This window comes from Ranitomeya variabilis, chromosome 4 (genome assembly GCF_051348905.1).
Source record: "Ranitomeya variabilis isolate aRanVar5 chromosome 4, aRanVar5.hap1, whole genome shotgun sequence".
Lineage (NCBI taxonomy): Eukaryota > Metazoa > Chordata > Amphibia > Anura > Dendrobatidae > Ranitomeya > Ranitomeya variabilis.
Window position 1 is genome coordinate 111491478 of NC_135235.1, and position 15050 is coordinate 111506527.

The window sequence follows — 15050 nt, forward strand, 5'->3', positions numbered from 1 at the left end:
TCGGCTCACTCATCTGCACATAGAGGTAGACACCAGAACACTGTCTCTTGAAATCTCCTACTGGTTTATTAAAAATCATTATTATTCTATATTATTATAGCACCATTTATTCCATGGAGCTTTACATGTGAGGAGGGGTATACATAATAAAAACAAGTACAGTACAATACAAGTCACGACTGGTACAGGAGGAGAGGGGACCCTGCCCGTGAGGGCTCACAATCTACAATGGATGGGTGAGGATACAGTAAGTGAGGGCAGAGCTGGTTTTGCAGTGGTTTGGTCGATCAGTGGTTAGGCTAGGTTCACATTGCGTTAGGGCAATCCGTTTAGCGCTAGCGGATTGCGCTAACGCAATGTTTATTTAGGGGCCGTGTTTGGGGTCGCGTTAACGTCCCCACTCTCGCAGATCCCCGATCTGCGAGAGCGGGGAACGGACCTCGGGCGCGCCGCGGACGCTGCAAGCAGCGTCCGAGGCGCGTCACAGAAGAACGGCACATCACTAGCGCGAGCCGAAAAAGGCACGCGCTAGTGATGCGCTGCAGGAGAAATTTACATTGCTGTCAATGGGCACGCTAACGGACCCGTTGCACGGCGTTAATTGCGACATTTTCGCCGTGCAACGCTGTCCGTTAGCGTGCACACATTAACGCAATGTGAACCTAGCCTTACTGCAGGTTGTAGGCTTCTCGGAAGAGGTAGGTCTTCAGGTTCTTTTTGAAGGTTTCTATGATAGGCGAGAGTCTGATATGTTGTGGTAGAGAGTTCCAGAGTAGGGGAGATACGCAAGAGAAACCTTGTATACGATTGTGGGAAGAGGAGATAAGAGGGGAGTAGAGAAGGACATCTTGTGAGGATCGGAGGTTGCGTGCAGGAAAGTACCAGGAGACGAGGTCACAGATGTAAGGAGGAGACAGGTTGTGGATGGCTTTGTATGCCATGGGAAGGGTTTTGTACTGGAGTCTCTGGGTAATGGGGAGCCAGTGAAGGGATTGACAGAATCCTGCATAAACCAGTGCAACGTTGGTAAAACAAACCTGGCCTTCCTGGCCCTATAGGAAAAAAAACCCATAACATCTGGCACAGTCCTCATTGCTACAGGAATCCACCCACTTCAGGAACAAACAACAAAAGGATCAACTTCCCTTAACATGAAACCACAGCTCCAGGGCTTGCACCTCTAGGCCCACCCCACACTGAATGCTCTAGAAGGCTGGGTACTGTATTTATCTGGACTCCTCCTACTCTACAATCAATTAATTAATCAACCTAGCACTAAACATGGCTGTTAAACCCCTTCAGCACTAGGTGTGCTGGAGCATTTGCTAGGTTGCTATCACTGAGGCTAAGGGTACCGTCACACAGTGCCATTTTCATCGCTACGACGGTACGATTCGTGACGTTCTAGCGATATCCATACGATATCGCTGTGTCTGACACGCAGCAGCGATCGGGGATCCTGCTGAGAATCGTACGTCGTAGCAGATCGTTTGGAACTTTCTTTCGTCGCTTGATCACCCGCTGACATCGCTGGATCGTTGTGTGTGTGTGTGACAGCGATCCAGCGATGTGTTCGCTTGTAACCAGGGTAAACATCGGGTAACTAAGCGCAGGGCCGCGCTTAGTAACCCGATGTTTACCCTGGTTACCAGCGTAAACGTTAAAAAAAAAAAACAAACAGTACATACTTACATTCCGGTGTCTGTCCTCCGGCGTCTCAGCTTCTCTGCACTGTGAGCGCCTGCCGGCCGGAAAGCGAGCACAGCGGTGACGTCACCGCTCTGCTTTCCGGCTGGCACAGACACAGTGGAGAGAAGCAGAACGCCAGGGGACAGACACCGGAATGTAAGTATGTACTGTTTGTTTTTTTTACGTTTACGCTGGTAACCAGGGTAAACATCGGGTTACTAAGCGCGGCCCTGCGCTTAGTAACCCGATGGTTACCCGGGGACTTCGGCATCGCTCCAGCGCCGTGATTGCAAAGTGTGACCGCAGTCTACGACGCTGGAGCGATAATCATACGACGCTGCGACGTCACGGATCGTGCCGTCGTAGCGATGAAAATGGCACTGTGTGACGGTACCCTAACACCCTTCGTGCAACATATCTCCTCTCCAGTACTTTGTCTATCTATCTATAGATCTATCTATATCTATCTTGTTCGTATAGAATTACTTTTTTTTTTTTTTTTTTTATTTCGCCAACCAGCACAGCAAATTAAGCAGAGTTATTACATCAAATAAACTAATGAGTCATGTAATTAAGTCCCAATGGGCCGCTTTGTTTGTACTTCTGTTTTTATTGTCCTGCTTGTTTAGTCTGGTTGCTGTGTGTTATTTTTATGCCTTTCATGCACTTATCGGAACATCGGATTTACTACAGTACCAAAACATTTTACACATTCAAGATTGATCTAATTTACACAGTATAAAGGCCCCGTCACACACAGCGACGCTGCAGCGATACAGACAACGATGCCGATCGCTGCAGCGTCACTGTTTGGTCGCTGGAGAGCTGTCACACAGACCGCTCTCCAGCGACCAACGATGCCGAGGTCCCCGGGTAACCAGGGTAAACATCGGGTTGCTAAGTGCAGGGCCGTGCTTAGTAACCCGATGTTTACCCTGGTTACCAGCGTAAAAGTAAAAAAAACAAACAGTACATACTCACCTTCGCGTCCCCCGGCGTCCGCTTCCTGCACTGATTGAGCGCCGGCCCTAACAGCACAGCGGTGACGTCACCGCTGTGCTGTACTTTCACTTTACGGCCGGCAGTCAGTCAGTGCGGGAAGCAGACGGCAAGAGACCTGACGGACACCGGAATGTGAGTATGTAGTGTTTGTTTTTTTTTACATTTACGATGGTAACCAGGGTAAACATCGGGTTACTAAGCGCGGCCCTGCGCTTAGTAACCCGATGTTTACCCTGGTTACCAGTGAAGACATCGCTGAATCCGTGTCACACACACCGATTCAGCGATGTCAGCGGGACCTCAACGACCAAAAAAAGGTCCAGGCCATTCCGACACGACCAGCGATCTCGCAGCAGGGGCCTGGTCGCTGGTACGTGTCAAACATAGCGAGATCGCTACTGAGGTCGCTGTTGCGTCACAAAACTTGTGACTCAGCAGCGATCTCGCTAGCGATCTCGCTATGTGAGACGGGGCCTTAAGGCCTCGCTCACACGAACACATCAATCAAACAAGTGCAATCTGATAAAATCGGATTGCACTCGGACCAATATTACTCAATGAGGCAGTTCAGATCAGCATATATATTTTTTTTTTCTCCATTGTATTCGGCATGAGAGAATAATCCCTCTGAAATTGGCACAGTGTGAGAAAATAATTACATGCCACACGGACCATCAGTATGTCATCTGATTTATAAGGATGCATTGCAATTCTGTAGTATAGGAATGGTCTCGTGATTAATAGCTGCTGAGTAAAAAAAAAAAAAAAACAGATTGCATACGGATGAGAAGTGAGAGAAAATCATCCCACTCTCCTGGATAAGTATAGGTTTGTTGTTTTTTTTTGTTGTTTTTTTTTTTCATATGCTAATGTGAGCGAACCCTAATGCTGTTTGTGCTTGGTGTGTGGTCCTTAAATGGGATATCTGGGACTTTGTGGAAAAACTAAAAATGTGCACTAACAGGCAGATAGTTGCTTTTTACCTGCCTGTTGGGCCTGGCGCCGTTCTTCACCAACACAGAGTGGTCACAGACTGCTTCTGCCGTCACTTAGAAATAAAATGATACCTTGATAACTTATTCCTGAAAATCCTTGTTTTTCTTATATATGTGAGGTATTATGATCTATGGGCTAGACACTGATCTCCTCGAGATTAAAAAAAAATAATAATAAAAAAAAACAAACAAACACCACCCCCCCCCCCCAAAAAAAAAAAAAAAAAACCAGGTAGCTGGAAGCACTCGCGTAGGTGTCGCATGGTCAAATTATCCAAGGAACCCACTTGGAAATAGTCAAGTATACGTGCAGATAGACAGCGTCCAATCAAGGGTGTTCAATCAAAAGATCAAAAGTGAAATTTATTCCGCCATAAGTGTGAACAACTTTTAGACCTGTTACAGCTATTTATCAAGTACGGTATTTGATAAAGACCTGTAATGGGTCAAAACGCTGTTCATACTTATGGCGGAATAAATTTCATTTTTGATTGAACACCCTTGATTGGACGCTGTCTATCTGCACATATATGGATCTCCCTGAGAACCTGGCCTCATAGCTTATTTTAAATGAAAGGGTTGTTACCAGTGTGAGACATGTAATGGCTGACCATTTCAGTTACACTCGGCAGAACTGAACTTTGTCTCATTACAAACACTTTTGCAGCTGCATCTCCCCCCCCACACACACACACTGACTGGCAGCTTTGTGTGTACACTCTGCATAGACAGAAGCCTGACTACCAGTGGCAGTGGTATGGGCCTAGTTATACACAGCTCCGCAGTCAGAGAACTGCTAGATCTGCAGAAGATAAGAGTTGTTAATTTAGAACTGTGGGAATCGGCCCAGTAAGTGATACATCGCTGGAGTCAGAGTCTTCCCCCTATATCATGCTGCTCTCAGCTGGGGCAGCAAAAACCTGGGGACAGATTCTGTTTTACACGTCGAGTTTTGGGCCTTCAACTGTGTGACCTTGTTTTGCCATCCAACTCTGGGGAAGTCACCATGTCCCTTTACAGCAGCTGAAATGAATGGCAACCAGTTGACACGGAAATCTAGGTTTCACTTACCTGAATGTATGGTAGATGGAGCCATCAATTCCTAAACCGATGGTGCTGAGAGGAGTGCTGATTCTGTCATCCATACAGAAGGGCTGACATGTAAGCGTCATCCTATGGTGACTACACTAGTGCCAGTGTGAAAACCGGCATGGTGTTAGGATTTTGATGTAGGTCTTTTCTGCATCTACATTTATTGATGCGTTTAGGCCAGGCCATAGTAAGTGGCGTCACCGCCTATCTCCTAGCACTAATGTAATATGTTGCTCCAGCCGGATGTGCAGCATGATACGGCCTCAGCCGTGGGGCATCCTAAGTAATGGAGGTAAGGAGAGCATTACATCAGAAGTGTGACTCCGGCCTTGGGAAGACCAAATTGCAGAACTTGGTGTGGTGCTCTTTTTTTTTTTTTTTTTAAACAGTAATTCAGATGACGCAGAACATACCCCAGTGAAAGAACCCTGTTTTTCGGATTAAAGTAAAGAAAAAATGAGACATTGCACATTTGAAAAAAAAGATTCACTGGATGCTCGTCTGGTGTCCAAGCTGATGCTCCATGGCAGCTGGGAGCTCCTTAGCCAAACCTCAAAAATGCCGGCATCTGGGGCGCCGCTTCTGATTTCTAAGCCCCCGGGGCGTCATTATGTGCGTAGCCCTGTGATTTCATGTTTAGCTGGAACAAAAGTTGTGCCCAGGATGCCAGCATTGGAGCATTGTTCGAGGAAGTTTGCAGGACCCTTGTCCGGCTGCCACTGAGTACCAACATGGACATCAGACCTGGATCCTGCAAATATTTTTGTTTAATTCTAATTGTAACAGACGCAATTCAGTCCCTTTGATAAATGCAATGTGTTTCTCCAGTTCTATAGCACACAGCGTGCGGCAAGTATCTACCCTGTCTTGTTTGTTTTTTGATGGATAAAGGAAAAAATCCAAATTATTTGATCATGAAAATAGTAAATACACACTCTTTACACCTTGCAAAAATCTGTCAGGAAGAACCAGTTAATGGTGCCAAGCCTTGGGGACGGTAATGAGCTGCTTAGCTGGACACAACAACAACGATTCTCTACAGTAAGAGATAATTGCTTGGCTTAGCCTGGAGTACATGACCCAGTCTGCTGTTTTCTGGTTGTCTTGTTAATGAGAATGGTTCATCAGAAAATCACTTTGGGGTTTTATTGTAAATGTGTGCTTTTGGTTGTTTTGTTTGTTTTGTTTTTTTTTTTTTTGGGGGGGGGGGGGTGTATGGAAAAGTTGCAATTTGTTTTTCCTCTATACTACTAATACAAAAAAATCAAACGTCTAGCAATTTTCACACTGTCCACTGAACCTAATATTTGACTGCCACTTCCTGTTCTGTACAGGTTACTTTTCAGAAGTCTCATTATCTTCACAGACCACATGCAAATGACACAGCATCCACATATACGGTAACATACGTAACACAGTATCTACCATTCACAGTAGGTGATGTCACAACTCACTCCTCCTTTTCCCTTCGCAATGAACTTTTCCCATATCAGAACACAAGCAGTGAGTACGTCTATACAAATGAGTCAGGTCAAGGCCAGACTGCTGCTGCACTCCATGTGGCATCTGAAAAGTCGGAGTCTAATATTCAGCCTAGTGGCCACTGCAAAGATTGCAAAATAGATATATTTTTAGATAGTGATATGGTATATTGAAAAAAAATTATTAAACTTAATCCTGCTGCCATTTTGCTCTAGTAATCCTTGTCTGGCCCCATTAGTCCTTTTAACATTCTCCAACAGCCTAATCTAATTTGGATGGATAATATTTCCCAGTTCTCTGGATAGAAGATGAGTGATTTTTTTTTTTTTTTTGTCCACAAGTTTGTTCTAGATGGGGATGAGCAGCTCCCACCCACGCCTCCCTCCATATTAATAACGCGCACCTTTGATCAAGCTGAGCGTGCATGTTAATGGCTAATCCAGTATAAAAGACTGATGACCACTTTCTTCACTAGTTTTCTAATTCTAATGTATTTTGCTGTTTGGCATTATCTGATGATCCCATGAGTGAACTTTTAGATTTTTTTTCTGGATTTTGTGTGTATTTTATGTGCCTTCATTTAAAGCAGTTGTCTGGTTCCCAAAAATGACCACCTATATGTACAGTAGGTGATAATATGCTGATCAGTGTGAGTCTGACCACTGCGGCCTGCAGCGATCGGCAGGTTGGATTACCGCCGCTCCATTCGTTCTCTATGAGGCTGTTGGAAAACCGAGCGCATCCCTCAGAGGTTCCATAAAAAATAAATGGGACACAGTTTGAGGTTGCACTCTGCTGCTCTGTTCTGAAAGGAATGAAAGTTCCCCTTTCTCCCAGCTGTCAGACACCCACCCATCAGCAAGTTATCACTTATCCTGTTGCTGCAAAAGATAAAAAATAAGGTGGAGATGTAGGTAGATTATTGGAGATGTGGCCTTCCGGGGTTTTACAATTACAGGCACAATCCTGGTAAAGGCTTGTAGAATTAGGCTCGGTCATCGATGGTGGACAACTAACACTGAAGGGTTCACTACAATATAGAAAAATGTAGGACTCGGGTGATGCTGATAATGACCATCCAAGTGTAGAAGATGTAGTCAAGGTTCCTTTATTGGGAAGATATTCAGGCTATGCTCTCTGATATCCAGTTGGTATCTTCATCAGGCCAAATGGTTTAAGAACTGCACGGTGGCTCAGTGGTTAGCACTGCAGCCTTGCAGCGCTGGGTTCAAAACCCACCAAGGACGACATCTGCAAAGAGTTTGTATGTTCTTCCCATGTTTGCGTGGGTTTCCTCCCTCACTCCAAAGACTTATTGATAGGGAATCTAGATTGTGAGCCAATAATGTTAGTGGGGACAGCGCCAATAATGTTTGTAAAGTGCTGTGGAATTGATGGCAGTATATAAATGAGTGCCGTAAAATAAAAAATAAACTGGAGTTCTCGGGAGACCGGGCAGTGATCGTCTTTGTGAACGGGTTACTTTTGCTTCACTTGTTGCACTTTTTGTGTCTTCTGTAGAGCTCGTGGAAGCCCTCTCCAAAAACAGCCAGTCTAATGGCACACAGGCTCCAAATCCTCGACACCGGAAAAATGTAGCTGAACCAAGCCCATCTGCAAACGGAGAGGCCGGTGGGGAATCTGGCAAAAGTTACTCCCAAGATCAGCTCGACGCCGTTAAGAGGTAATCCTAGGTTTCAGCCTCCAGTAATTTTCTGCCTTCCAGCTTTCTCTCACAAGCTAGAGCTCCGTTGATTTAAAAGGGCAGACCGTTCATTCTAGTAATTACTGAGGGTTCCTGCTTGGCATTTTTCCAAGTCCTATGGGAAAAAAAAAAAAGTCATAATTTTTAAAGCCATGAAAAACAAACTCAAAGTGTTTGAATCCTGCCTAGTTTTGGACTTAAAATTCAGCAGCGACACTGATAGCAGAACATTTCCCCATCTACAGAACATATAAGATTCAAAAAGTAAAAGTCCTAATACCAGAAGCACGCCCCCCTCCACTTTTTCACCAGTGATACCGCCAACCCTAGTCTCCGGGATTAAATTGCAAAACAAAATCTTTAATAGTGATGATTACATCTTAAAGGGGTTGTCCACTACTTCTCATTCCCTATATTTCCCAATTGTAAAATAATAGAATTGATACTCCCCTCCAGTGCCGGCGTGCCATTCCAGCGGTGTCAGCACTAGTTCTCCCGGGATTCACATGACATTGTCACACAATCCCTATGGCCAATCAGCGTTGCCTTCAATCTCCTCACCTTTGGACATATCACATACATCTGAGGAAGCTCTCACTTCCTTTGGATGTCTTTATTTGTCCACAGGCGGTGAGAATGAAGTCAGCGCTGTCTGGCTGCAGGGATTGTATGACATAATGTCATGTGAATCCCGGGAGAACTAGTGCTGGCGCTGGAGGAGAGTATAAATGTTATTATTTTACAAGGGGGAAACATAGGGATTGTCCGAGTAGTAGACAATGCCTTTAGTGTTATGCTCATTGTATTGGTTGCACTTTGACGGGGCATGAGTGCAGAGTACTCCTCCCTGGTACTACAGTAGATGTACTCCATCCGCCACCACAGCAGAACAGGCCTCCCTCATGTTGCTGAAATGTGCCCTCTAGTCGCCGGCAGGTACATGCAGCAGATAATTTCTAGCTACCTATGTCTGCAACCAAAGATGGAAGAGCTGCCATTTTGTGACCACTGCTGTGCTTTCTCCTGTCTGCCAAGTGGTAGATGGGAGTTGTAGGCCGCAGAACGCACATTGTGTAGGGGAGAAGACCTGCTCAGGACTGATTTACCACCTAATGCGGGAACTGAATCCCTTCAGCTCTGCTCTAGATAAAGCGGTTATGTCTGGAGCATATAATCTCTATATGAGGAACCTGGAGGCACAGGAGCAGCTGCCATGGTATCTGGGCCATGTGCTATGGAGGCTGGTGCACAGCACACCTGTGCGTGCCATGAAGTACACCGGAGTACAGGACATTGTGTAGGTGGAGGATGCTGCAGTTGTGAAGGAACATTTTGAGGTTTGTCATCACTTTGTTCTTTTGTGCTTCCTCGGTACAGTGTGTGGCTGGTTGTCTGCACTTATGACTGGCCTTCACTAAGTAGAATAGAAAGCGTGGAACAATAAAATCCAGAACAGACGAAGTAACAGAAATGCTGCATGAAAACATTCTGCTTTATGTAATGATGCAAACAAGTGGAATACATTATATTACACACAATGAAACTCGCCAAATAATGATAAAATAAGGAATACATTGACAAACGGAGAGAACATTGGTAGCAGGTCACGAGGCGGCTGACTTCAATCAGGACTTCATAATGGCAAAATACCAAAAGGGGCATAATGTAAATAGGCTCCGCCATGAATATATATATAGAAACCCAAAAAGAAATGGACATAGAGCAATAAATGATAAAATGTCACACTTTTATTATCAAATATTAAGAACAATACATATGAAAGCGTATCAGACACAAGATTAAAGAAAAGACGACACCCTTCGGGTGCCCCCCGAAGAAGCATTAAGCGAAACGCGCGTTGGGGTTCCCTCTCATTCACGTCGGTTATAGCAAGTTGGTTATTTTACCCTGTCTCCCGTGCTTATTTCTTTTAGTGCCCTTGAGTGCACATCTTCATTATTCAGGGAGGTCTGGGGGTCTGCCTACATTGCGATCTACTTCTGTGCATTCCCTATATATACTGTGGCCTTTAGTATCTTACCATTTGGGTCCCCTATTATTACATTTTACTCTATAGTGAGTTATATTCTTCATTTATATAAATTAATCTTTCCGGTCTTCATAATGGCAAGGCATTAATATGAAATGCATAGTAAAAATCTTCTAAGGCGTCCAGAACACCTGGATATGAGACTATTTTGCCTGGATAATAATCATTTCCATTGTCTAATATATTGTTTACTTTCAGGATAAAGCAATGCAAAGATTATTATGAAATTCTGGGTGTAACGAGAGAGGCATCTGAAGATGACCTGAAGAAAGCATACAGAAAGCTAGCATTAAAGTTCCATCCAGATAAAAACCATGCTCCTGGCGCAACCGAAGCATTTAAAGGTACAGTACTGGGTATTCACATACCATGGCCATTTTGTTTCCTACCATAACCTCGGCACCTTTATTTTCCAAGTCATTGAGCTAAAGGGTGAGATGTACATAAGTTTTCTATTCTTCAGATGTTCATATTTTCTTAATACACATTTATTACCACCTTTTCTGTGGTTTACTGTCCTTCCTTAGACAATTTCTGGTAGGCAATTACCCCAGTGGTATGGGAGTACCCTACAAGGCTGGCGGTTTTTGAGATCAGCATAATCCCCAGTGATCAGCATAATTTGGTCCTTGTCGCTAAGATTCCAAAATCTGCTTCCAACACATCAAATTATAAAAATTGACACTTTAATTTGCCTTCTAATTTATCCCCATTTTGTAATTTTAAAGATTGTTATTCCCTTCACTTTAGTGGGTTTAATGTTATGGCTGACCAGTCTATATCCTCAGTGTAGCATGCCATCATGTAGTCATTGTCACCCGCAGTATCCCCAGGTCTGCGCACTGTTCATCTAGATCTGTTTCAAACAGCCGATGAGCTGAAGTTCTGCCATATAGGATAAGCTCCTTGTAGCTATCATCTTCAGATAACGTCCAGTGTAAATCTGATTAGTGAGCTCTCGGCTTGTAGTACAGAAGATTTCACTAATCATGCTATAGGATTGACAGGCTGAAAGAATACCTAGGGGCCACGTTCACAAATGCTGATAGTGGCTGGATTCCTCATCACCCGTGAATAACCCGGACCGTGTGTTAAATGACTACTGATTAGCAGGGGTCCTAGAGACCCCTATTGATCAGTCATTGTGCAGGCAACCAGCATGTTAAAGCTTCTCCATATTCCGACTGCCCAGTTGGCCGGAGCTGCAGCTGACACTATGCACGCTACTTAATAGCAATGAATACTCACTGCCCTCCACGCACATAGTTCCAGCGTGGAGAGCAGTGAGTATTACTTCAGCTGTGCTCTGCTTGTAAGCAGCACACGACGTCACTGTCATGCGCTGCTTAGAAGCATAAAGCAGCTGCTTCCACCTGGAACAGAACGCTGCCATGGAGTGCAGGGTCATTAAGTAGGATGTGTTTTGTTTTTTTATGGGGGCCATGAAACAAGGATAAGGAGCCATGCATACTAGGGTGTGGATGAGGAGCCATGCATACCAGGATAGGGATGAGGGGGCCAATCATACCAGGGTGGGTATTATGAGCCATGCATTCCTGGATGGGGATGAGTAGCCATGCAGACCGGCCTGGGGAAGAGGGGGGCCGTGCAGACCGGCCTGGGGAAGAGGGGGGGGCCGTGCAGACCGGCCTGGGGAAGAGGGGGGGGCCGTGCAGACCGGCCTGGGGAAGAGGGGGGGGCCGTGCAGACCGGCCTGGGGAAGAGGGGGGGCCCGTGCAGACCGGCCTGGGGAAGAGGGGGGGCCGTGCAGACCGGCCTGGGGAAGAGGGGGGGGCCGTGCAGACCGGCCTGGGGAAGAGGGGGGCCGTGCAGACCGGCCTGGGGAAGAGGGGGGGGCCGTGCAGACCGGCCTGGGGAAGAGGGGGGGGCCGTGCAGACCGGCCTGGGGAAGAGGGGGGGGCCGTGCAGACCGGCCTGGGGAAGAGGGGGGGGGCCGTGCAGACCGGCCTGGGGAAGAGGGGGGGCCCGTGCAGACCGGCCTGGGGAAGAGGGGGGGCCGTGCAGACCGGCCTGGGGAAGAGGGGGGGGGGGGGGGGGGCGTGCAGGACCCAGCTTATTCTGTGTGTGGGTGTGTATATATTTTTTATATGTGTGATTATATATACACATCTAATAACAAAAATAACAAACATGTAGATGGGAGTGCCTCTTTAACTATTATGGATATATATATATATATATATATATATATATATATATATATATATATATATATATATATATATATATATATATATATATATATATATATATATATACACATATATATACACTCACTGGCCACTTTATTAGGTACACCTGTCCAACTTCTTGTTAACACTTAATTTCTAATCAGCCAATCACATGGCGGCAACTCAGTGCATTTAGGCATGTAGACATGGTCAAGACAATCTCCTGCAGTTCAAACCGAGCATCAGTATGGGGAAGAAAGGTGATTTGAGTGCCTTTGAACGTGGCATGGTTGTTGGTGCCAGAAGGGCTGGTCTGAGTATTTCAGAAACTGCTGATCTACTGGGATTTTCACACACAACCATCTCTAGGGTTTACAGAGAATGGTCCGAAAAAGAAAAAAAATCCAGTGAGCGGCAGTTCTGTGGGCGGAAATGCCTTGTTGATGCCAGAGGTCAGAGGAGAATGGGCAGACTGGTTCGAGCTGATAGAAAGGCAACAGTGACTCAAATCGCCACCCGTTACAACCAAGGTAGGCCTAAGAGCATCTCTGAACGCACAGTGCGTCGAACTTTGAGGCAGATGGGCTACAGCAGCAGAAGACCACACCGGGTACCACTCCTTTCAGCTAAGAACAGGAAACTGAGGCTACAATTTGTACAAGCTCATCGAAATTGGACAGTAGAAGATTGGAAAAACGTTGCTTGGTCTGATGAGTCTCGATTTCTGCTGCGACATTCGGATGGTAGGGTCAGAATTTGGCGTAAACAACATGAAAGCATGGATCCATCCTGCCTTGTATGGAGCATCTTTGGGATGTGCAGCCGACAAATCTGCGGCAACTGTGTGATGCCATCATGTCAATATGGACCAAAATCTCTGAGGAATGCTTCCAGCACCTTGTTGAATCTATGCCACGAAGAATTGAGGCAGTTCTGAAGGCAAAAGGGGTCCAACCAGTTACTAGCATGGTGTACCTAATAAAGTGGCCGGTGAGTGTATATACTTACTGTATATACAGATTCGTGCTGAAAACGGCCAATGGAGTATCCACAAAGAAGGACAATAGTAATATTCGTTTGGCCTGTGGCAGCCATTTCTTACACAGCTTCGGGTAGAGAGCGGGATCCAATTTGAGCAGCCGCTGCGTGTGGTGCGAGCCGTGAGGGCGGCTCGTCTGCAGGACCTTCGGGACGTAGTGACTCTCGTGACCGCTAAAGTGACTGAAGGGTGTGTACGGATCGTGGTAAGGACCAATAACCTTAAGCTGTGTAAGGAATGGCTGCCACCGGCCGGGGCGGCTGTTCGCTGTGATCTGAACTACCATGTTTTTTTCTACTAATCTCACCGCTGAGTACCAGGAAATCTTGCTCTTCTATCGTCCCAGCGTCAGGGGTAAGAATTTTTCCATTTTTTAACTGTATGTAACGTATATTCACAACTTGGGGGCTACATTTAAACTTCTGAAAACTATCGGTGGGCCATTTTTTTCAGCGGGCCACTGTACCCCTACTAACGAATATTACTATTGTCCTTCTTTGTGGTTACTCCATTGGCCGTTTTCAGCGCGAATCTGTATATACATATATACGTTTCTATTTTTAATACAATCCTTTGTGGTAAATTGTTGGATTCGCAGCAGAATACTGGGCTTTTTTTTGACACTTTGCGCCACTTTTTCATTTTTTGTACATATTATGGACTTCTGTGCCGTCTTTTTGTCACATAGACGGACATCTATATGAATGGTCACTATAAACCATCACATTTCCAATACAGTGGCTTTGGTAATAGAAGTATATTGCTGGCTGTAACTTTGCCTTATCGATAATGGCCACGCTTTCAGGACACATGACCATCCCTCAGCTCATTACCAAGTAATGCAAAATGGGTTTTCTAAGCCAGGCAAGAAAATCATGACGAAAAGGCTGCTCACAGCGGCATTGTTGAAATGTTTACTACAATATAAAGGTATGTGCACATGCTGCGTTTTTTGTTACAATTTTTCCATACAGTTTTGTCACAAAAACTGAAGGATTTCCTAGTACCAGCAAAGTGAATGACGTCTCATGCACAGTTTGCTTGTTTTTTTTTTCGTTGCTGATTTTCCGCAAATTCACATCTGCAGCATTTTTGCTGCAGATTTCCCCCATGTTAATAAGTAGGAAAAAAGATGCAAAACTGTGCGCTTATTTTATGCAGTGTTTTCCCTGCCAACCTCAGGATTTGCAGCAGAGCTTTATGCTGCAGATCCTGAACCTCTGCACATATAACAGTAACCTGCCCAAAAAATGTGAGTGTTATAGACTGTGTAGTAAAAGCTCATCTTTACTGTGTAAATTCATGACCAACAATCTTATGGGTTTCCTCTATTTTTCTTATGTACCTTCCATTTTCTCCTGATTACCAGAGGTGGATAGACCTTAAAATGTAGCTAGAGCAAAAAAATATTGATAATGGCGTGACTAAACATATGGTGAAAAATGGTAACTGCTAACATAGAAAAAACTCTGAAAAAATGGTAACTGCAATATTCATATTATGATTCCCTACCAGGACAATATCCTCTCTGGAAACAACCAGCCACCTGGTGATAAATTATAGCCAAGTGCTTTTAAGGTCCTCATACACATTAAAGTAAATTGCGCCTAACATGGAGGGCTGGGCACACAGTCTGTGTATGGTGGCCTGCAGCCCATCTTTCTGTTCTCTGGGAGGTAATGGAGAACACAGGAGAGCACGCACAGCTGAGTGCTCCTAGGTATAGAGGAGTCAGGCGATGGCTGACAGCCGAACCATTGATCTAATGTGAATAGGGGCTTTACTCCCACCAGTATCCCTATCC

At 45.2% G+C, this 15050-nt stretch overlaps 1 protein-coding gene across 1 annotated transcript in view; it reads left to right on the forward strand.

Moving 5' to 3' along the window:
* The window catches only part of DNAJB12 (DnaJ heat shock protein family (Hsp40) member B12), a 59128-nt gene that overhangs the window by 25515 nt on the left and 18563 nt on the right, over nucleotides 1–15050 (forward strand). The window contains exons 2-3 of the mRNA XM_077259126.1: nucleotides 7782–7944; nucleotides 10214–10359. Coding sequence (XP_077115241.1) covers nucleotides 7782–7944; nucleotides 10214–10359 — 309 coding nt within the window. The remainder of the gene's footprint in view (nucleotides 1–7781; nucleotides 7945–10213; nucleotides 10360–15050) is intronic.